This window comes from Cinclus cinclus, chromosome 4 (assembly GCF_963662255.1).
Source record: "Cinclus cinclus chromosome 4, bCinCin1.1, whole genome shotgun sequence".
Classification (NCBI taxonomy): domain Eukaryota; kingdom Metazoa; phylum Chordata; class Aves; order Passeriformes; family Cinclidae; genus Cinclus; species Cinclus cinclus.
Window position 1 is genome coordinate 16,067,603 of NC_085049.1, and position 24,987 is coordinate 16,092,589.

The window sequence follows — 24,987 nt, forward strand, 5'->3', positions numbered from 1 at the left end:
CCTTCCTTAAGAGACAGAAAAGCAGCAAATGCAGATGTAAGAAGGGATGGGTAGGAATGTTCTCTGACAGGGAACTTTGACCTGTGCAACAAGGAAAACTTCCACAGTCAGCAGGTCCACACTTATGGTAACAGCCTTGGAAACAAAGATATTCTTCTTTCACATATATAAAAAAAACAAAATCTTCTTTCCTCTTGGAAAGGTCATTTTAATAATGCAAAACATTGTGCAAGAGGGGCTTTTGTCTAATTCAAACACTGTACAGGATGAATTTCATTCCTGCAAGGACCCTGATCACAGCTGCTGAAGCCCAGAAGTGAGAATACACATCTCTCGTCAGAGTCTTTTTTCATTTGGTCCCTCCTCCAGCACCTGCCATGACAGGGTTGGGCTCTGGCTCATACACATCCACAGTTTCAAAATAAAAGGTTATTAAATCAGTATTAGCCATTAAGAAAAAGTAATCTCCCTCCTCCAAGAAAGAGTCATGCTACCGGGTGGCAAAGAACACAGCGGCACCTCCCATCAGCTATCACTTCATTGGGTTTATTCTAGTTTAATAGATGATTTATCAGATTTGTGCAAGACAGTACCTCCAGCACAAAGGGGGAGAAAGTAAAATCACAGCAACATATACAGACAAAACAAGATACACAAAACAGAGCTAAATTTATATACAGGTTATTAGCAGCTAGCCTTAACTTCATTTAGTACATGGCTTTACTTACTACAGTTTTAGGCACAGAGAAGAGTTTTTCTGCTATGATGAAGGGCTACAATGAATACCTCGTTCCAAGTCCTCCCTGGGCAGAAACTGCTTTACCTAATGAAGATCTAACTCTCACTTCTCACCAGTTGAGGACACAGCCCTGCACAAAGGATGAGAGAACACGATCCAGCTAATTCAGCATACAACAACTTTAGATATTAAATATCTGGGGTATTTTTAAGTAGGGTGGCATTACAGAGTTATTGAGCTGGACTGAATTTCAGTGAAACAGTGCCAGGGATTTCCCCCCCCCCCCCATTTGCTTAGCAAGTACTCTGAGCTGCAAGCAACTCAAAGAAGAGCTGGCAAGAAATGATTAGATGTGGAGATTTCTTGGTACGCGCTTCACATTCATAATGAAGAATTTACTTTACCAGGATTTAAAAGCACAGAGGCCATGAGACATTTAAATTTACTTAGCAGGTTATGTTAATAAATTATGATGCATCTTCCACATGTCAGCCTCCATTCCAGCCTGCACTGCAGCACGTGCTTGGGTGTATTTTCTGTGCTCCCTTGTCTTTCTGATTTAGGACTACAGACTCAGAGCTTAGCAGAACAAGCCCGTGCTTTACTTGCAGCACACAAGCAGCCTTCTTTGTTTCAGCCGCACCTCTGACGTTTGATTATGCATGCCCAAGTGCTCTGCCAGCTCAGGAATGGCCACATATTTTAATTAGTGATTGCTTATGTATAGCAAGCCTGTCACAGTGAGGAACATGATCACTTACCCGGTGAAAACACTGAAAAGAATAACTACGTAACAGAGCCAGCCAGATACCGTAAAAACATAATTAAAAATTCAAACAGCAAGCAGATAATGAAAACAAAACAAAAAACCCTTACTTATGAGGCAGGTTGAGTATGACACAAAGGTTTTTTCCTTCATGACAGCTTCATTTACAAGCACAGCTCAGCAAGTTTGAAATACTTTATCACAAGAACTACAAACTTGTTTATCACAGTTATGTCAGAGCTCCTCACCATAGGGTGTGTCAGTTTCTGCTGTAGCCACCCCTCCTCTTCTCCAAGGTTTATTGCTAAGGTACTTCGGAGAAGGAGTGGGTTGGTCGAGGCTTTACAAAGTGCAGAGTATGTCAGTTTTTCCCTTTAGAAAAAAATCCAAAACACCAGGAAATCAAACATGAAGGAATAACAAAGAAAAAAAAAACCCAAAAAACCACCAAAAAAACCCCCAAGAGTTTGGCATTTGATTTTAAAGTGGCTATTCTTGATGTTTTCAGGTAATACAAAAAGGGAAGGAGTTTCAATGTGAAAGGGCAGCTTTGCCATAATAAAAAAAAAAAAAAACAACCAAAAACATACTAACAAACAGATATACTTTGGAACCATCTTTACCAGCTTGTCTACTGAACAAAGGCAAAACACCACCAACTTGGACCATTCAGGAATGATGTGCTCCTACATGCAGCTCTCCTGAAACGCCACATAGCCTGCAAGAATTTTGGCTGTAACTTCTGGTATGCATTGGCAGGGCAGAATCAAATAAGGCTGTGAACAGAGGATTATTAGGGCTGCCAAACTACAGGAAGACCAAAGGAGTTTTAGAAGTAACAGAACTTATAATTTGTGTAGTACAGGAAGTTCTCAGAAAGTAACCAGCTCCTTCCCAGGAACTCCAATGTAAAAGAGAAGACTTTTGACATACAGGGCTGGCTTTTGGTACAAAGTTAACTTGTTCCTATGGCTTCCCTGCTGTGACACCCTCCCTGGGACAGAGAAGTTGGGGTCACAGATTGTCAGGAGACTCTTTGGCTGTCAGTGAGAAATCTGGTGCTCGGTGCACATCCTTGAGTCTTTCCTGGTGCCCTTCCCTGGACACTTGGGTCGCTCAGGTGTGACAGAGAAGCAGGTGGCTGGGAAGGGAGGGGTAACTGCAGGTGCAGCAGCAGAGTGACTCAGTCACCCATCCAAAGCTTGGGCTGCTCTGTCCAGGAGAAGGTCAAAGCAGAAGCCACCCTGTGCACAGCTCTGCGTCAAGGGCAGAGTGAGGGAGCAGAAGACTCCACTGCTGGCAGGGAAAGAAGCCAAGCCAGATAACAGACAACAAAAAGTCACATTTTCAGCTTTCAACTTTCAGTTGTGACATTATCTCGAGCTCCCATGGACAAACAGACAGACATGTGGGCAGGACAGACGGAGCTCTTTGTTTTGGCTTCAGAAAGAGCAAAAGCAAGACTTGCCATTCAGTTTGCTATGTACAACAATACTGAACTGTACACTTCATTAACGAGATGCTGCCTGCTACAGTCCAGCATTAATTAAATAAAATTCCTCTTAGTCACAAAGAACAACAGATGAGTATGAATGTAGGAAGGAGAGCCAAACCCCACTACTGTACATGACCCTACGTGGTGCCAGTCCTTCTGGGATAAACACAAGTGGACATTCCACAATGTCCAATACTTCCCTTGGCTTGCCTGAAACAGAGAACTTTGCCTTTTTTCTTCCAATCCACTTGATCCCAATCCTGTTGGGACTGTTCTAGCACAAAGCCATGTTATGACTTTCCCCCCACTGCCACCATTCCCATCCAGTTACGCAGTCTCTTTCAGCAGTCCAAGTTTCCGGAGTGCCTCTCTCCTGGCTTCTTCGGTTGAGCCACGGCCAGAAAACTTCACCGTTATCCCTTGGGATCGAAATCCTGAAGGTCTAGGCAGTGAACCCGACCTCCTCCTCATGTCCAGGCTTACACCAGCTTGTTTATAATCATTACAACTTTTTTCTGGGCTCTGCTGAGCACTGCTGACTTTGTTAGTGGCAAGAGCCACCTCTGGTTTGATTGTTACAGTTTTTCCCATAGGAAGGAAAGGGCTGGGCTCACTTTTTAAAACCTCATTGATGTTTTGATACCCATTGGTAACAGCCCGAGACTGCTTGGGCTGCACATCAAGCTGCCGAGTGCTTGGGGCATGGTCCACTTGGTCCTGAGCTGGCTTTCCCTTAACTAGGCCGAGTTTTGTCAGGGCTTCATAGCGTGTTTGCTCAGAGGAGAGATCCCGTAAGGAAGAGCTTCTGTTACGTGACAAGAAATCATTTTTGTGCAGCTTCTCCTCCAGTTCAGCTGCCAGAAGAGCTCCCCCATTGATGTTGGCCAGCACCTGAGCCCGCCGCTCCTGGACATTAACCGCTGCTTTGGAAATGGTCTCGCTGAATTCCTTGCCACTGACATTTGTTATGTTGATGTTGCTTGGGAACCGGTGCAGTTTGGGGGCGGGGGCAGGAGGGTGCTTGGGTGCTGTGGAATAATCACCATTGGCTACTGGGGCTTTCTTCCTGTCAGAATTCCCTTCCTTGAGGGCGCCGGGGAAGCGCGCCCAGCTCTCCACCTGCTGCTCGCAGATCCTCTGGGCCACGATGAGAGGAGTGGGGACAGAACGGAGCAGCTTTGGATGCTGCACTGGAGGAGGGGGTGGAGGAGGAAGAGGAAGTGTCTCAGACACGGTTGGTGGTGGTGCAGGGGTGTGTGGAGGAAGCCCAGTAGATACAGCTGGCTGAGGGCTCTCAGCTCCACGAGTGGCATCCAACACTAAAAGGCAAAGCAGCAGAGATGTCATTAACTCTTCACACAGAGCAGAACTCAAGCTAAAATGCTTCTTTTAGCAGCATTTCTCCCCTTTCCCTACCTTTCTAGCTCAGCCTCAGCACACACAGCCAGAAGAAACTAAAACTCTGAAGCTCCAGCAATGGCATCTCATAGGCAATGCTACAGCTCGAATCACCACGTTAACAAGGTGTGTCACTATCACAGCCATCCCTCTGCCTTTCACTCATAGTCCGTGTGTTGCTTCACTGTGCTTCAATGGCTGCTCTTTCATTCGAGCTTTGCAGTTCTTAATTTTTATTAGAACAGCCAGGAGAGGACACATTACATCCCACTGCGTGTACTAGCTGACAGATTAATTGTCCAAACACAGAGCACACACTCTACAGGGTGACAAAAACAACATGCCATATGCTATCTTGTCACAAACTCACTGATAGGATCGTGTGCCTCTCAGTCCCGCACAGAGTAACACTAAAAACAATCTGTTATCTTAAAACTCTTGGAGAAAATCTCAAAAAGTCTTGAAGAGCAGAGCATGAACAGGTTGGTGAATACAGTCTACCTTGCTGCAATGACTGTGCACAACAGTGACAACTCAGTCTTCAGTCAAATCAACAACTTCATCAGATGCATGACCCCCGTGAGGGAAAAGGAAAAATTAGAAAAAAAGTTACAGTAGTAGCAAGAATCAAAAAAACCCCATGGCAAATTAAAATCGCACTCCTTACAGCTCCTGATGAGTAACAAATTTATCTTGAGGTAGTAAGGAAGGCACAGAATTTCTTGAGCTGTTTCTGTGGAGAACTGGAGTAAGTGAGGAGTGGATCAAAAGGAAAACCCATACTTGCAAGAAACACAACTACCTGGTTCTGTGTCTTTGCTGGAAGGGCCTTCATGGTCACTGCTCTCAGGTGTTGACTGCACTAAGTCAATGATATCTTCAGTCTCTGAATGACTGGATACATTTTCTTCTGTTGACCTTGGGGACTGACAGTGGATGCCACTGTCACCTAGGGCCATCTCCTCCAAGTCATCTTCTAAGGCATCTATGGTTTCCTCAAAGAACATGAGAACATCCTGTTCTTCATGAGTTAAATACTTCAAACTTTCATCATCCTATGGGGAAAAAAGAAAACAAAAACAGAAAAATTGGCACCTTCCCAAAGAGACATTTAGGCATTACAATGCTAGAGGACAAAAAAAATTTAAAAACCAAAAAAGCAGCAACTGGTATTAACATCCTTTAGTTTAGCAAGGAAGACTTCATTTGAGTACAGAACAAATTACTAAGAGATCATAAAAGCCATAAGAGCTACTAAATAATAATAAAAAAATAAAATAAAGCAGCACCCTACACTCACCTGTGCTTTTGCAAGGGTTAGGATGGCTTCTTCTGATTCCAAACTGGGGCAAACTATGTTCTGTGTCAGGCACAAGGCTTGGGGAGCAACATGGGAGGAAAAGGGTGCACTCAGTACAGTCCCAGAAATGGGTTGATTCCCTTTTTGCTCAAGTCCAAAGTGTGACTTGGCTTCTAGAGGCAAAGCTGGAGCTGAGAAGTGTCCCTGCCACTACAAACTATAAATTATCCAGGGGTACATAAGAGATTATAAAGAGGTAATAGTAAGGAGGGAGAGGGTTTCTAAAGATTTTACCTTTGAGTTACATAAACAAAAACCCCAGAACAAATATGAAGACCTGTTCCCTAGCAGAACAGTGCCTTAGGCTATTTTCTATAGCAGGAAATAATCCTTCTAGACCACAGAAGTGATAAATAATCGCTTGGATTATCCAGTCTTCATTTTCTCTGAGTCACTGCTCCTAATTAACTTCATTAACACATTATCACTATGCAAAGCTGGGCAGCAATGCACTAACTCTTTCTCTCCCCACCCCAAGAAACACTCACTTTTCCAGAAACTTGGAGATGACAAAGAATGATTAAGAAAGGCACTGCATTAAGACAATGGATACAGGAAAGACATTTCCCAAGAGGCTTGTGTAAGTCCTGAAATGCAAGTATATATCATTGAAAAGCAAGTGAGGTTTTCCCTTTTCTGGATTGAATTTCTCTTCTGCAAGCATATACTGGAAACTCAACAAGAAGCACCAAGGACACCTCATTGCACGTGCAGACTGGGTAAAAAGGCTTCTCAGTGGAGGGCTGGGAGAGTTTAGGTAAATACATAAAGGTATGCAGTACAAATATCCAAGAGGTAGCACGTTCTTGCTAAGGCAGCACAACTTGCTTCAAACTCACCATGCCTGTTTAGATCATCTTACATTAGATTAGACTAAAAAAAAAAACCTGTGTGCAGCTTTACCTGTTAACTCCTTGCACAAAGCTTTTTATCCCCATTCTCAGCATTAAAAATAAGAATGTAGCTCTGCAGCAAAGTAATGCCCATAGATTAAGAAATATAATGTGCCGCATTGTACCCAGTGGTAATTGATCTCTAAGTACTCAGAATGTTACAGATGAAAAAATAAATGCTCTGAGGCTCTTAGCTGCCTTTGCCCATGTGGCCAATAGAACATTTAGTGGCTGGGAAAGATGTACAGAGGTGTGGTTATTTCTTAGTCTTACAGTCCACAGTGTACTGTCAGAATAAGCAACTTATTCCAGCTTGCAGCAAAGCTGCTACAAAAGCTAAAATTTGGATGCCATTTGCCACTGCTGGTTTAAAAGATGAACTTCAAAGGCTGACGTAGTCCACAGCTTGCACCCACCACATGTCAGCTTTCAAAGGCCAAGGAAAGTTTTACAGATGCACTTGAAAAGCAAGAGACAGACAAGCCTTCCTTTTCTGTTTTTTGGTTGGGTTTTTGTGTGTGTTTTTTTCCCCCTCAATGGATGTTGCAATCTCCTTCCTTCCCCACCCAAATACTCATAGGGCTGCTATGTCTAGTAGGCGAGAGAATGACAGGAAAAGAGCCCTTGTTAGGTAGCCCTGAGCTGGAGCTGAACAGGGCTCCAAGAATCTTTTGTTGAGGGTGAGCTCATTGCAAGAGCCAGAATTATACAGACTTAAAGGAAAAGAAGAGGGGCTTGTGTTTAAGAAGTTTATAGTGGCAACAAATCCAGAGCATGGTACAGGAATTACTGTGTGCACCTAAAAAAAAAAAAAAAAAAAACAAAACTGCTCTCACATGAGCTTAACTTGTTTGATCAAGAGCTGAGCAAAGCATAAAGCAAGGAAGCAAAGACTTCCAAAAGTACTTCCTTCCATCCTTTTCTGTGCTGCAAGACTGAACATTTTTCCATGCCAGGTAAGACTTGCAGAAGAGCTTTGCCTGATTTTACCATCCCTTTTGGATCTTGCTGAAATGAGCAGTGTCCCTTTAGGTAAAGAATCTAAATTGAGTAACCATCCCTTTGCAAACACATTTGTAATAAATAGCATACCAAGATGTGAAAGGCCAACTTCGTCTCTGTTTGCACTTGTGTCTGTTTCCTCATGCAGTTTCCCTTCAAGACGATCAATGTCACATTTCATCAGGAAAAAAACCCAAAAAACAAAAAAAAAAAAAAACAAAACCAACAGCTTTGGAGAACAGGCAGTGTTAGGCTAGGGCACTGCACTGAGATGCAAGGCATCCAGTCTGGATAGAAACTCCCTCAGGCAAGGCATGTTTCAGTTTGCCAGCCAAGGAAACAATCCCAATTTAGACACACAATCACAGTGGAAAAAAAAAAACTACTCAGGCTGGTCAAACCAAAGGAGCTCAGAGATGTAAAGCAAGCAGTGACTTGCATTATTCCCACCTGTATTACTTGTATTATAGTAAAAAGCCTTCAGAAAGATGGGAGGAATTTTTGTTACTTAAAGGTGCCAGTTTTAATGAAGGCTATCAAGTCTATTTGCAATTAGTTCATTTTCCATATATTCCAAGTACTGGAACAGGTCTTATTCTTTCCAGGCTGGTTTTCCAGGCCTCCTTTTTGCTTGATGAATCTGTGTTTTTAATAGTCAAAAGTCTTTTTAGCTACTTGAGTTATTCACCTCATAGTTTCCATCTGCTCCCTACTCTTGATACACAAACATACCTCCCTAAACTAAATCTCTCATACACCTAACACTACAAACTTTAAAACTACTGCCAAAAGACAGCCTGAACTTGAAACCGGAATCTTGTGCCTCAGCTTAAAATTACATTGAACTGGGAAGATAAAAAACACTGCTTGGACATAAGAAATTTGGGATGCAAACCACTGAAATAGCTGAGTATGCTCAGCTGGCATTAATATTTTAGTCCTCTGTGCAGCCAAACATTTCCTGCTTACGCCAAACAGGAAAGAGTCTGTAATAACAGTGTTTGGTATAAAAGAGGGGAAAAAAAATAAGAGAAAGAAAAGAAGAACAGAATCTATTTCATAGAAGAGATTCATTGATTCCTTTCCTACCTGTTCAAAACAATAACTTAATATCCAGAGGCCCACAATTTTTCCTACGCATTTGAAGAAATTGTGAACATCACATCCAGATCTAAAATCCTAAGACTAGGACAGCTTTGACTGAAACAGAACACCACAGGAAATCCCAAGACATCCGCAGTTCTTAAAAAAAAAAACAAAAAACTTCTAAAACCTGCTTAGGAACCAAACTCTAATTAGCAAAATACCAGGAGAACACCAGATTCAACTGATTTATCAATCACTTGACAGCACTGAAGAATTAATAGGGACAATTCCATGGGAAAGAAGTGACTGGATGTTTCTCAAAAGAACCATGAAGAGAGCAAACTATTCTAATGTGTAGTACAAAGGCCAGTGTAACACCACTTGGGCCAGTCTGTTAATAACAAGGCAGTTCTACTTGTTAGAAGGGGTGAAAAGAAAGCCCTGTGTGTAAGAACTGTATCAGAACATGTATAAAAGCTTTAACACATAAGTCAAGTACCTCTGACTAGATTTACAGGAAAGGGAAGTGGAACGGATTGTACTGCTGTGTTACTGAAGCTGGAAGCACGTGAATTACAGCTAAAAACATGAACTACACAGGAACCAAAAAAGCCCATTTAGCTCAGTAGCCTTCAGCAGCTATGAACACACAGGATTAGGGAGAGAGTTGGGGGGGGTGTTGCTGTAGATTGGGTGGATATAGTTTTTTCCTCCCCTAAATCCTTCCAGTTTCCAGCCATACATGGCTTAAAGACTTCCCAGCATCTGTGTATTTAATAGCCCTTAATGAGCTTTTCTAGCATGAATTCATCTTATTGTTTGAGCCATGGAAATGACTGGCATTCACAGCATTCTGTGGCAGGGAGCTCCAGAGTGTAATTGTGTGCTGTGTCAAAAAGTGCTTCCTCTACAACCCACTATCTGATGGTTTCAATAATACCATTCATTTGGTGAAGAGGACTATAATATTGAGTGTTGTTTTCTTCAGTTTACAAGCATAATTGTACCCGTGTGCTTCCTAAGAGGGAGCAAAACATATAATCAATAGGTCCTAAGTGAGGAAACAAATTATCTACAAGTACTTAAAAGATAAACTAGATGAGCTAAAATCATAAACTGACTAAATTGCTCCTAACCTACTTTTAAAGAAAGCAAGATGAATATCTACTTAAACTCCGAAGATATCTTTTTTATAAACCAACTTAGGCTGATCAGCCTATAGAAATTTAAGGGAAAAAGAAATAGTGTTAGGATAACATTGAGAAAAATGGGGAGACATTCCAGGCAAAGTCGCTAAATAATTCCCATTAAAAATCATATTTCACACCAAGATCACTTCTCATGAGAGGGCTATTGACTTGACCATTAAGTGCAAGCACAAGATGTCACATACCTTGATGTGAAGCCTTTATGACACAGCCCCCAAAAATGAACTCAGAGATGAAAAAAAATTATGCTGAGATGAAGTTACTGCAAGGTACCTGAACAATCTGTGATTCTGTCAGTTTAAGTGCCATAAAGAGGGAAAAAAATCTGCTGTTCAGGGATGCAGATCTTATTCTGGGATATATTAACCAGGGTGATGACATGACAGCACATCCTCATACGGAACACAGAGTTCAGGTTAGGATTGCTAAACTTTGGAAAGGATGCAGCCAAGCTGGACAGGGTCCAGAACAAAGCACCAAGTGCTGCAAGCTTAGCTGCACAGGAAGGCTCAAATAATGGAGCACATTACATTTAAAACAGGGGAGAATGAATGGTGGGCAGATGCAGCCCAGAGTCCCCTGTGTGTATTTTAATATATAAAAAGCTGACCACCCATATAATCACAACAAATCTCTACATTCACTGAAAGTGAGATTAGTAGAAGTTAGCTTTCACGTAACAAAAATGTGGAATACAGAAATACTTAATGCAAGTATTCCATGAAGGGTAGTGGAAGTACATGAAGAAAACACTCTGAAAGTTCAGGAATGCCTATCAGCACAGTTTAATAAGCAGATTTGCCCACCTGCTGGAATAATCCCTATGTACCAGATCCTGCTTTGAAGCACAAGGATACAGTTTGTGCAGAGGACCCAGACTGCCTTCAGGATCTATATTCTCACTAGCACATTTAACAGCAAGATCATTCCTTGCTTAGAGTCAGACTCTTATTTTCCAAGGCACGCTGCTTCCAGGTCATACTAAGATCAGCTTAAAGTGGATGAAGCATAGCATAGTTCTCTCCACACCCTGTAAGGAATGGCTTCCACCTGCCCCAAGGCAGCTGTATCCATACAAAGCAAACTGTCAAAAATTCTTCTCATTTTTTGTGTATTGTTATTTGGCAAAGTCCTCGGACACGGTGAAAGGTCTTGCAGCACAGTAAAACCTGTGGAGTATCAGTGTCAAAGGGGGAAAACGCATGAATTTCATGAAAAGAGTCTTTCTCAGGACTTTCCCTTGAATGTACCTGAAGTGCAGCTCCACATCACAAGGCTTATTCAAATTGTGAGGTAAAAAGGTAGTAGTGGGCTAACAGAACACAATCTGTCTTTTTCCAGAACCCCTAAATCCACACTGGACCTCCAGTAGATTCTCTTCAGGGAGGTTGAGGTAAAGAGATACGAACATGGAGCACTTAGAATGCCAGGTCTGTTGTATCTGAATTATCTGTACTGATTCAAAACAGGATAAGGATCATAGCAACAAATTTTCAGGCTACAAGAGACATCATAACAACAAAACAACCAGGTCACCCCTGAGTTAAACAGCTGAGTGTGTGAACACTGAGCCAGCTCAGACTACTCACAGCATAGTTGCCCTTCATGTCTATGTAACCAAAGTTCAGAATGTCACCTGTACCATACAAGGGATCCAGGAGTGACAAACCATCTTCAGTGCCTGGCTATGAAGTCTTGTTAGAGCCAGAGAGAAAGCTTGTGAAAAAATAACAATCAGAACAAGCAAAAACTCTTTTTTAGAGTCTCAGCCTCTCCCAGTTTAAGCCATTTGATTAGTGATCAAATGACATAGTCACTTGAACAAATTCTAGAGGTCACCACTGCCCCAAGAAGAGTGGTGATGAACTGCAGCATTAACCAAAGATCTGTCTGATCCAAAGGCAAAATACAAGATATAAAACACAGTGTGATCTACCAAGAATAACAAGAGCTCACTATCCCTCAAAGCCATCATTCAATAAGACGAAGTATACAGATACAGAAGGTAAAGTATTGAAGCTGTAGCAACAAATCCAAGGCACTGACACACATTATTAGTGCAGCTCCAATTAGCACAGCTCACTTCAGGTACAACCAGCACCTCTGCCACAGTTTTCACAGGTAGCACAATTGTCCTGGCACATTATTCACACTTAGAAACTAAAGCAGTTACTCATGGCTGAGAACAGATACCTAGTCCAATTATCAGAGAGAAGCACTGAAAGAAGGACTGACTTTAAGAAGCTGGTCTGTGCCTATTCAGTCAGTGGAACAAGACAAATCGCTTCAAAAAAACCCAAGACATAGTTTTATCTTCAAATTAAGTGCCCTTAAATTGCTGCAACTGTATTTCATGGCGAGTTAATTCTTATACCACATGTGAGGCAGTGTTATTACAGACTGAGTTTTGGAAGCTAGAATTGCCAAGAACAGAGTGTTTTTGTTTGCTCTACCCTTGGATAAGTGCAACTGATTCTGTGCATCAAGAAAACTCACTTCTCTCAAGTAGATGCATGGATACCTCTTTTTAATAAAGAAACCAAAATATATGTGCAAATTAACGCCCTCATATAGAACAACTTTTATGGTTACTAACATTCATGTGAGATGAACATATCAAGGCATACATTCCTTCCATCTCAACTCAACCTCCTGTGACAGATTTGGCAGAATAAATCAAGACCTAAACATCTATAATTTCTATGGAAATACTTGTAAAATCAAGGCAGCATCTTGCTTTCCATTAAAAAACAAATTTGGCTTAGAGGCCTGCAGTTGTCAAAGATTAACTGAAAGCATCACTAATCATAGGTAGGAGAAGCTGAGAAATCTGGCAAAATTAAACTGAAGTGACAACAGCTGACTGGAAAGTATCCCACAAACAGAATTCTAAGACCTTTTTAGCACGTGGCAATTGATGTCCATCTCCTAGTCACTCCTAAACCGACAACCAGTTTCCAGCAAGCAGTGCCAGCACAGACACACAGGATGCAGGTGTCAGCCAAACCAGCTGTGAGCAGTCAGCAAAGGCTAAAGCCAGTCCAAGAGTTTGTCCCTATTATCACATCCCTGGGTTTGTTTGAATTCCACAGATGCAATACAAAGGTTATATTTAGTGACTAATGCAGTTTGACACTGAGAAGCTTAAGTGCCTGGTTTTTTTTTTACAATCAAGTAGGAAGAAACCTGCAGCAGTGTGGGCCTGTCATAAGCAGCATTATCACACTTCTTTCCTTTGCAATGTCATTACAAAAACCCAAAAAAAAATCAAAGCCAGCCCTGACCTTTCTTGCCCTGTCTCTAGGTGAACAGAGCCAGGAAAGTGATAAATGAAGAGGCAGTTAGGTCTTTAGTTGCTTCTGTTTCAGGGTCCAGTGAAGGTCCAGTGTGCCTGAAAATACATCCTCTCCTTTCTCAGAATGGGCATAATAGAAATTCTTTGTCTACACAGTTATTGATCCCTTTCTTCTCATTAGGCCATCAAAGCTTCTGCATCTTCTGAACTTCTATAACAAAACTACTGAAGCAAGAACATGATGTCTCCAAGGAGCGTGTTCCAGCAATTAGCAGAAGAGACAGAATTTCCTTTATGCTCAGTTTAACACAGACCCCTTCTCAAATTCAGAAACTGAAATTATGCCTGTATTGAGAAGAATTTATACTGTCCAACTTGTTACTCCACACATGCAAGTTGTCAGCCTGATTGGACATGCCACATACTACACCGCTGGAAGAAAAATCATGGAAGGGGATCTGTGGCATCACAAATTTGTTGGTAAACAAATCACTGTCTTCATGCACATGAAAGGCTCTGTGAATTGCTAATTCACAGGTCTGATGGGAATTGCCTAAGCCTGCAGCCAACTTTTACTCCATCTATAAATTACTGCATTACAGAGTAGGAAGGGATTCCAATTCTATCTGATGCATCATCATATGGGCTATCACATGGCAGGATCTAGTTGGACTAAGGGGATTTACGTCATTTTCTGACACAGCAGACCCAGGATGAGACTGTACAAACAGACTGATTTATACATAGCATTGTTATTCAATACTGACTTTTTCAAATATCTAGTCTCATGCCTGCTACTGCAGCTAAGAATAAAACCCAAGGAAAAATGATTGACTATACCATGTTAACCTGGAAACTAGTGGTAGAGTAATAAGCAAAATTAACTTGCAATTCTGTGTAAAATTCAGTTGTAATTCTCTAGCAAAGTACTACTTCCACCATAATTTTCTAAAATTCAACTAGCTTTCATAAAATAAACAACATATACTAGCTTCCTGAGTCCAAATTATGTACTTAACCTCCCCCACCCTGACCCATCACAACCTTTTTCTAGGCCAGATCAGAAACAGTAAAGGAACCGAATACTGTCATACTTGTTTTGTGTATGTTTTTGTTATTTTGTGTTATGCTTATTTTAACTAGCAACACAGCTGAAGGATACAGCATCATATTAACAGTAAGTATTTTCAGTAGAAACAACAAAAAAAGGAACAGCATTCAAATTACTTCCCGTTGCCAGAAAACTCACAAAGGAGCACAAAACCATGAGTCTGTCTGAGGTACACAGGCAAATACAGGTTTTGCAACTTTTTCGTAGAAAACTACCACATTGAGAGGAAACTATCAGGGAGGGCAGAGGGAAAGAGACAGAAAGCCTAACTCCATGTTTAAGGCAAGACAGAGATTTAGATTTCCACTTAGGGCAAGCATATTTAACAGAATGCACTCTTCTCAATCAAAAATGGATGCTTTTCAAATGGCTGGAACCATACCTGCTTTCTAGGCTTAGTCTGTCACAGCACAAAACGTGCTGTTGAGTTCACTGCCTGATTCACCCTGCTAATTGGGAAAAATGCAGAAGTGCATCCTACTCCCTCAGTTACTCACTCACGATTTAAATGGCCACACACTCATACTCACTAATGCGAGCACGGCTTTGTTTATGGTGACATATTTGTTACTCATCTAATTAAGGTGGAATAAGCTGAGACCTTTATTCAGGAGTGTCAACAAAGAGATTAAGCCAAAAGCAGTGTGTAGAACAACCACTATCCTTAAGTTTCTTTATGAGCTATTTAAGAAAGCAAGGGCAGAGCAGCACTTACTGCCATTCCTGGTTCTCTGGGAGGAAGGGCTGGAAAGAAGCACTCTCCAAGCTCTCAGAGACAATCAGGCCAGAATAACAAGCTGTTACACCAAAGCTGAGAAGTTATTTCTGGCCTTTGAGTTTAACAAGCAAGACAACACCAGCAACCACTTAGGATTAGAAATGGCAAGAATCAACCTTAATAAAACAAAAATGCATGATGTGGGACAGAGCTATTAATGTAACCTCTATCACTAAGCACAAGGCTCATTAAACACTTACCAAAGCAAGGTTTCTGCATCTAGATTGGCTGCCATGATTCTCCACAGTGCCAGCCCTTTCCACACTCCCACGCGTGTGTTCTGGAGAGATTTCAGATGCCATTTCAGGAGAACCCACCAGGAGGTTCCTAGGCATCACACCTTCTTGACTTATTGATCCTGACATAGCACAGAACGCCATCAGTGTGTTACGTTGGGCTGCTCTCTTTGTTCATGTCTGGAAACAGAGAACAATGTGCTATGGGGTTAAATCTGCTTGTTAAAACACTTGAAAAGGAATGGAAAATAAGTGGCAAAAAAAGATCCCACACGAGTTCAGAAAGAGCATATCTTCATGCCCTGAAACACATATACTGCTTTATGGGCATCTCTTTAGAAACTGGCTTTGTTCAAAGATTACTAAAAATCCCACACAGAAAGGCTCTGTACCCCATCTGTCATGCTTCCAAACCAGATGTCTGTGGACAGACAGAAGCAAGGGACCCTGCATATATCCTTGTCCTACAAATTCAGTTTGTGTTTTCCATAATGGCACATCATTAAGAGTAATAAAATCCCACTGGCTGAGATACCAACTGGACCAGCTCAAGTACCTTCATCTTCATTTGGTTTTAAACAAGAATTCTATTTATGGGATCACATGAGGGAAACAGAGCCCCGTTCGTTTCCTAACTGCTGCAGTTCACTCGTGCTACTGAAGCAGCTCTATGCCACCTGCTTCTGGTGAAAGATCCATGAGCAGAACTTGGTGCCATTTTTGCACCAGCGCATTACAAATGCATTTTAAAGCCTCAAAAAGCTTTTATTTCACTCAACCATGAAGAAACAGTACTTGTGCATTTGGAAGACACTTACTGAAACAGACATATGCACCAGCACTCCCTGGAGCGAAAGCCCCCAGTTTTTTAAGCTTTCCCAGTGCCCAGTTCTGTAAAACCTCTGAATTGTCATGATCTCCCAAAACACTGCGGCAGAACTTTTTTATTCTCAAGGACACAAACACAAAAGTCATCTTTATGCACTGACAGCAGGAGAAGGGGGTAGGCAAAATGTAGAACGTAGCTCATTTCTCGCTCTGATACATTAAGCTACCCTTTGCCACGAGAAATTGCCTTGCTTGCTAACAGTCCAGCTTTTCACCCACCCTGCCTGTGACCCGTGAACAGCAGTGACACATTCCTCAAAACAGCTGGTTCTGAGGTGCCAGCTGAGAAATGGACACCATTCCCCTGACACTGCACAAATTAAATGAGATGCTCCCGCTTCCCAAGTGCTTCTCCCTTTATTATGGCTCAAGAGGCGACAGGAGAAGCAAAGTCAAGCCTGCATTTCCAATTCAATTGGATTATTTCTCCTTGCTCCCCACAGCTGTGGGCTGAGGGCTGAGAAACCAGAGCCTTCTGGTAAGCTGATTAGTGTTTCGTAGCAGTGAGATAACATCTGCCAATACCGAGCAACAATTCCATCCCGCTGATCCCTCCTCCCAGGAGAGGGCTATGACATTACCAGAGGTGCGTCGCCAGTGCCGCAGCATCAACACGTCCTGTGGGAAAGCTCCCACACAATGTAGCTAGGCTACAGTCCAGCAAGTCTTGGAAGAACATCCACAATCCAGAGCACTGGGTTGTCACAACAAAAACATCTCATAGCCCTTCTTATCAGCATTAGGTCTAATGGTCAAATTTAGCCTTAGTTTTACACAAAAATAACATTTTCTTTCCCATTAAGAACTCTAGTTATTGATACAATGCATCCTTAGGATAATGGGCTTTAAGTGATGCCCAGGGAGGCAGAAACATGCTCATGGGTCCTGGTTTTCAAACTCTCATGACAGGCAGACACAGGAGCACTTTGGCTGCTGCAGAAAGTTAAACAGAAAAACAGTAGACCAAGCATGGAACGTATCCTGAAACAGCAGCTCCATCTACAACAAACCCCATGGTGCTGAAAAGCCCCACACAAACGCATCCACACAAGAAAAATCCATGCAATTTTTAGAAGCCAACATTATCAGTGAAAATCTCGACTCCTCTGAAATCCTACAAGTGAACAAGCACACACAAATACACATATAATTTTCAGAAGGCAAGACTATCAGAGAATCAACACCTCTGAAATTCACAGAAAACTCCCACTGACTTTAGAGTCCATCCTATGACTCTAAAGGTGATGTTCAGATGGAAAAGAGACCAGCAAGAGGTGAGTACTTCTACTGACTTCCAACACAAGGTAAATATTTATTTCTCTTCAACACCTTTAAGTTGCAGCATCAAATTTTTATCCAGGTCTCCCCAATATAAACAGAATATGCCATGTTTGTTCAGTCCTTCAGTGATGCTATGGACAACAGTGAGATTTCTAGAATTACACTCAAAACTATGAACATTTTATGGACTACATTATGAGAGGTCACTGCTGCAGATTACAATAGATATCATAAATAAAACCCACATTTAATGACTAACCAGGAGAATATAGTAATCAATGTTACCAAGAAACAAATTAAGAGGCCCAGATTTTAAGGGAGAAGTATTTATGAATATTGTTCTGCTTCCTCCAACAGCAACACCTCAGTTTAACCAGGACTAAGTTCATGCTAGGCTATTCGCATTCAGGACAGCGGGAACACCCAGATTCAGCAGAAATAAACATTAAAGGCACAAATTCTAAATACCAACAAATAACTCTGCTCCCAGCAAGCTGCCATTACTCATTCTGGAGCTCCAGTTCAGATGTTTCACAAAGCTCCTGAACAATGACTAAAGGCAGTGAGGGCAACTGGTTCAGAGAGCCGCCCACACAAGAGCCAGTATCAAACATTACAGCACCAGTCCTGCCTTTGTGTTGGAAGTTGTGGCTTCTTTGGGAATTTTACTCATTTCAGAAGAGCTTGGGAGCTGTGCAATGGCCTGTGAGCCTGCAGAAAAGGTGTGGGGGAAGTATTTTTCCCCTCCCTTCTACCTTTTACATCATCTTTAACACATCAAAGGCACATTTCAATAAAATCATAATCCATTTATATACGTTATTTCTTCAGCCCTTTGCTGTGTTTTTTTATGCTTTGAGAAACTCTTACACCTTCATACAGACTCTAGAGCAACTAGAGCTGATGTGAGACTGCCTGGCACTACTGCAATACATACAGCATGTTTTACAAACAAATTCCTCTCCTAACCATGGTTAGCACTGAAATCCCTTCACTCTCTTTGTTGTCTCTATTAAGTGAAAAACTATAAGTTAAAGGTAGAAATGGCCAAGAATCTAATGAATTTCCAGACCCCACTGTCCATTTCAGTAAGATTGCCAAGGTAACAATCAGGGTTCAAAAATAAGGCAACCTTGCCCAGAGAGAACAGGAACAGCAGGACAACAGACAGCCGTTCCTCCTGACCTTCAGAGATGCATTAAATATGAAAGTTGCTCACAATGGGATTTGTTGTTCAGTCATTGTAGCTGGGCATTTTTTATCTTGGCTTAAGAGATGTGTGCCTGTACCATTAGGGATTAATAATAAAAAAATATCAGACCATGGCATAGAAGTGTGACAGGAACAGTACTATTTGGAGAGAGGATCCCAGATATTAAACCAGAACTGCATCTTAGGGCAGACGTGATTCTATCATCTGAACTGATCACTTCTTGGTTACACTAGAGATAGCCTTCATGAGATATTTAAAACAATACAAGTCACATATCATGCATGTTTTTCAGAGAGTAGGAGGAAATTGAAAGATTCTGAAGTTAGCACTGAGTTTCACCTCCAAAGATTTAATTTTGCTTTGACAGAAGCAAATAATTCATAGAGAATGTATTAAGTTGCCATCAAAGATAAGGTGCGGTCTGTCCTGTCAAAAAGGATATTTTTATAGTTTTGCTGACTAAGGCTACTTCTTCACTGAAGCTCAATGTTAGCATTTACAAGGGACTGTTTCTATAGTAGCAGGAGATTGAAAGAATTTTTTATTAACAATCCTGTTTGAAGACTAGCTTAATAGGCAAAAAGATCAATCCCACAAAAGTGCAAGACATTTAAATGCTAAAAATCAACTGCTACGTAAGCCAGGAGCCAGAAGTCAGCAGACAGCACCAGGCCATTAACTGCACAATATACTTAAGGTGAGTTGACAATTTTTAGAAAATTATCATGCATTTTTAAAAGGGCACAAGATCAGTCTGTCCCTTTCACTATATGTACAATTTCTAGAACACTCTTTTGCATGAAGCATTTCTCAATATAGATTTCTAAGCCTCATTGTATTCTGAGCATCACACAGATTTTGCCTCTGTTCTTAACCAGCTCTTTCTCAGTGATTCAACTGAAAAGAAGAAGAGACAATGAACTTCAAGGTTGGTTTAATCTGTCAGCTGTGCACAGACAGCAATGCACCCACTCAGCTCTGCAGACACTGTCAGTCACCTTGCACTTCATGGTCATTGTTGAGTTTGGAGAGTTAAGCATCTGGAAAAAACATCTGGAAACACTCTGTGGTCATTGAAAGTGTTACCATGGGATGAATTTTATAAAAATGATGGCACAGGGGCAGACTGGAGACCTTTATCAGCCTCTGACAGTTGGCAGCAGAGTAGTAAAACAAGGCAAAGGAGAGTAGGAATTAATTCAGATTCCTGCATGCTGTGGTCAGGAGACCACAGGGCTTCCCAAAACAGGCCAGGTATTTGTGTCTAACAACCTCATGAATTTTTCCTTGTATTAAGTGCTTCTGCAACATACCTTTGAACCAGCTGTACAAGACCAGAGCTGAACAAAACCAGCTGGCCCATGACATGTCTTCACTGAACCACTGCTATTCCAAACTCCTCAAAACTAATGGATGGTTACTTACAGTGGACACATTTCCTCCTTTTGAACAGCAACTGAGTTCTTCTTACCTCCTTCAGCATGTGAAATACTGAGTAAGTCCTTGAGCTTTAGGGTAACCCTACTCTTGTGACATACAGTAAGATTTAAGCTTTCTGGTAGAAGAACAGACTAGATAAAAGGACTGCCTACAGAGGCCAAACCTCACAGGCAAGTTGACTAATTCCAGGAGTACGCAGGATAAACTGATGAGATTTTGCTGAATTGCATAAAACCCTCACAGAATCAGACAGTAAATTTATAAGCTGCTCCTACAGAAAGAAAAACAAAACTGAAGCAACAACAGACAACAGCTGATGTTTAGAAACCAAAGTAAACCAAAACTGGCCAACGTGGTTAAATTCTGCCTTTTCTTCTCTACATCATTAGTGTAGAAGCTTATGATAACATTTAGTATAATTCACCATCTTTATCTGCTCGTGAAAAATCTTGAGTATTTGAAACAGTCATGGCTATTTAACCCAGAAATATTCCTGCCCTTGTTTAGAGCAGGACTGTCCCCACAGTATGGCCAGACAAACAGAAATGCTGAGCATTGATATAAAAAGAACAACAAAAAAAAAAATAGACGCAGAATCCATGACAGTAAGATCTACTAAATGAGAGCCAGGCCAACAGCATTTTTATAGACACTTCCTTGGACATCAATATTAATTTGCAGAACAGGTGACAAGTAGGACTGAACAATGTTGAGCCAGGTGTGAACTCAGGGGGCTCTCATGGCAGCCCATGACAGATAGGCAGCTACATCAAAGTAATTACAGAGTGACAACAACCATGCAAGTCTCCCAGAATTCAATGTATGTAACCCCAATATTTTGTTTTAAGCTTTCTGATTTCTGTGGCACACTTGTGACAATTCAAACTTTCCTTTACAGGCTGGGGAGCCACAAAATCCGTTAGTTTTAGAGCTAAAAACAAAGATTCTCTCAGTCCTCTAAATCTGGAAGCTGGAGCCTCAAGAAACACACTGAATATCATTCATAGAACTTGCACTAGAATTTGTGAGAGCTGCCAACAGCAAAATAACTAATCCTGTGTACATACATTTTAAAAAGAACTATATGGGCAAAGTACCAATTCAGTAAAACTTAGATCTGTCTGATTTCACTAGGACATTCCATCACACATTTAAATGGTACGGTGAATTGGATCTCAAATTAAATGTAGCAACCACTTTAAAAGAAAGGAAACAATCACAAACGAACATTTCCATCACCTAAGTAATAATTCAATTACTACACTGAATTATCCAAATCATGCTTTGCTCAGAAATAATACCTAAGGTCACACTTTGACCTTTATCCAAGTCTGATGATACCAGAAAATGAGGATTCCATACTGTGCTTCATTCTTAACTGGTCTCCCTATATTTTCAAGAACATTCTTTTCACTGTTTTGAGACCCTATGCTTTAGAGACTTTGTTACATACAACCAAGCCAGCGCAAGAGCATAGCTCGTCACTACCTCATACTTCTCTCTGCAGTGTTTGGTAAATGCTCCTTCTTTTAAGGCAGTGAAGTACCAGTGCAGGATTTGATGATGCTAAGCACATTGGTCCATCCTCAAGACAGAATTTATCGAGGTTAAAAAAGGCATCTGTGATGCATGTGCTCACACACCTTTGCCTTTTGCTTTGCAAATCAACTCTGTTCCCAGTTCACTACATCAGCAACAGCATCAGATGAATCTCGTTGCCCGAAATGAAGGCCAGTGGCAAAGGCTCCTACACAACATAGTGGATTAAACCACCAAAAACCCCTGAAGTGCTCACATTTCCCACTCATTTACAGTGACAGAATATCCCTTCCTGCCTCAACTGAAAATACAACTACAGCCAGTGAAAAGCAGCTACTTTTCTGTAGATTAAGGTCTTACTTAAGGAAAATGATAAGGCTCACTGGTACTCTCCAGTTAAGATTTGATGACCAGTAGCTGCTCAGTGAGAGAACTAGGTGTTATACCCAGAGCTGTCTTATTTAGTCCTATATAGGGCTTTAAACACATCCAAGGTGATGGCTGAGCTCTCCTCTGACTTCAAATGTCCTTAGGCAAATTTCTACAAGGAAAGCATCCCACTATTTTCAAGTTACTCTTTTTTAAACCTCCCCTGTTAACATCAGGGTGGTGCTATCTGTGACAGGCAACACTTTAGAACTATGAAGCGTACATAAACAATTTCAGGCACAGACGCCTCTGTAATTAGTCAACTTCTGTCTTGTTACAGGTGCAGCATTGCTGGGGTTTAGAGTTTCATTATGTAACTGCTGCTACAGTCATAGCAGTGGTGAGCCAAATCCTGTTTTACACAGTATTTAGGATAGCAACACAATTTTCAGCCCCCATACAGCTGTGTCACAGTCTCACTACTGGATTTTAGACTGCTCTCCCATGTTTCTTTTTCTGACCACTGTGCTGGTGTGGGGAAGAAAGCAGAGGATGTCTGAAGTACAAAGCACAAGTGTTTACTTTAAAAATTAACTGATTTTGGACATTTCATTCCCATGTAACGACATAAAGGTCCGCCTGCCCAAGGTAAACAAAGCTGAAAACAGCACTAGCAAAACAGAGCAGTAGAGTCTCGGCCCTGGACTTTACATGATACAGGGATAATCTATACACACACAGTTGAAAAGAATATATTTAAGCAGTTAGTTATACTAGAAATTAAAGTCACTTGCTTTTATTTTTTAATTTAAAAAAAAAAAAAAGGAAGGAGGATTTGGTAACAGTAACAGCTTGTCTGTCTGGCTTTGAAAGCCACATTCATATGCTCATTTATTTTCATGCTCCAGTATTTCAGAAGGTCAGTCAGCCTGAGACTTGTCAACTGCTCGGGAGTAAAGCTGTTCCAGTTACTATATCCAACCAGCAATCTGTCTGCCAACATTCTTGGTTAATATTTCTCTCAGAGGCATGCAGAGAAAACAACAGCTATAACTAACAAGATGAGAAGAGTTTTACTACTGACAAAACAGAGGTACAATATAGAAATCTCCCTCCCTAATGCCAGGCTTTACTTGTACTTCTAGTCATGAAACTTTATTCTACTCAATCACTCTCTATAGCAAAACCCCCAAACTAATCCTTGATAAGAAAGACACTTCTGGGAAAATCTATTCTATTTCTGAGAAATAAGTAATACCTTCATTCCTTAGAGACCAAAGCAAACAACATTTTTCTTTTCTCCTTTTATTGTTTAAACATCAGCTCCCCCCTTATACAACAGTAATTCCTGCACAGGAAAGAAAAAAGCCACTATCGTAATTCTTTAAAGTAGTACCTGTACAAGGAAGGCCATCTACAATGCTGTGTTAATCAAGGATCTGTGTCAAAGTCTTAAAATAATAGGTTTTAATTAACATAAGCCAGAAATTGCAAAAGCTTTTAAAGCTAAGACTTATGTTTTAGGGTTTGGAAAGAAAACCTTCTGTGTCTCTCATATAAGGGAGAAGAGAGAAAGTGACTGTTACATTTCTGATACTTGTAGCTTAAAATCCTTGGAAAATGTTTACAAAGATTCGGAAGAGGCTGTCTTATCTCTTGCCTATTTCATCTGCGTGGTTTGTTACCACAGCAATCATGTCTTGCTGCACCCATGCACAGGACCGAGCACAAGAGAGCTCCCCTTCCAGCAACCTCATCTCACTGCCACACTAAAACAAAAACTGCTCAGGAAACATGCCCCTGAGATCCTGGATTAATGAAAATCCCGAGAGTGTTTTTAAGGCTGTGCTTTCTCTTTACAAGCACTAAACCTTGCCCGAACCACCTAAGATTAAGATCTTAAGAAGTACCAGCCATCTCATGCTTACCACCTCCAGATGGAAAAGGCACCTGACAAGGGGAAGGGGAGGAAAGTACCCAGAACTAAAGTCTGCTACTGTTTACACCAACAGCTTTTCCAATGCAAACCTCACATTGCAGACAATCGGAAAGCAAAGGGGAAGCAGCTGTTCCTCATCACCCTTAGGCAGGTAGGAACAGCATAAATCAGTTTTATCGGTATGAAACCTTCACTTAAATATATTTTCTTAAAGTTGCCGGTTAGCAGAAGCAAATTTTAAGTTATGCTAGGGAAGAATAAGAAATCCACAGGGTTAAAAAAGAAAAAAATCTTAACAGCTCCATAGTGGGAAACCAAGCCTCACACACGACAGGGCAGCAGTTTGCTAATAGTTTTTCTCCTCCCCGCCTGCGTACCAAGAGTAACCCAAGCTCAGAGCTGCTCTAGGGGCTGTGCCGGTCCCTGTCCCCGCTCCCGCCCAGAGCCCTCGCAGCGCACGGAGCACCCGGCGTCCCGGCCGCCGCTGCTGTCGGAACAGGAGGGAAGGATAATTAAAAATCCATTAGTAAGTAATAAGAGCGACGCCGAACCATTCCCGTGGCGGACTGGCAGGGGCGCGCAGCTCCGCGGCCTCTCCCCGCCGAGAGACCGAGCTCTCCCCTCACGGCAGCAGACCCGGGGGGAGCGGAGACCCCTCAGCCAGGACCCGCGCAGGGCGGGAGGAGCCCCTAAGGCAGGGCGGCACTCACCGGCTCTGGGGTCCGCGCCTCACCCCAGCCGAGGGCGGAACGAGCCCGGGCGGAGAGCGGGCAGGTAGCCGGAGCAGCGCCGCGGGCTCCCCCGAGCTGCCGCCCCGAACTCATGCGCACTGCGCCGGCCGCCACCCACGGCGGGCGGATAAAGCGGCCGGGCGGTGGCTCGGCCCGGCCCGGCCCCGCCTCGCCCGGGCGGGACCGCCGCCTTTGTCCCGGCGCTCGGAGCAGGGCGTGA

General features: G+C 42.0%; 1 protein-coding gene across 4 annotated transcripts; it reads right to left on the bottom strand.

Moving 5' to 3' along the window:
• Positions 1–530: 530 nt before the first annotated feature.
• On the bottom strand, positions 531–24,852 carry PROSER2 (proline and serine rich 2). Of its 4 annotated transcripts, none has more exons than XR_009933135.1 (6): positions 24,747–24,852; positions 15,332–15,547; positions 7,744–7,806; positions 5,201–5,453; positions 1,754–4,319; positions 531–869 (listed from the first exon to the last, which is right to left on the bottom strand). XR_009933135.1 is itself a non-coding variant. In XM_062491702.1 (5 exons), the coding sequence occupies exons 2-5, from the start codon at positions 15,509–15,511 to the stop codon at positions 3,328–3,330; spliced, it is 1,488 nt and encodes a 495-aa protein (XP_062347686.1). In that variant the 5' UTR covers positions 15,512–15,547; positions 24,747–24,852; the 3' UTR covers positions 531–3,327. The 4 variants fall into 4 exon arrangements, 2 of the variants coding, with proteins under 2 accessions (XP_062347686.1, XP_062347687.1); XR_009933134.1 differs by having other exon boundaries at positions 1,616–4,319; XM_062491702.1 differs by having other exon boundaries at positions 531–4,319.
• Positions 24,853–24,987: the final 135 nt, after the last annotated feature.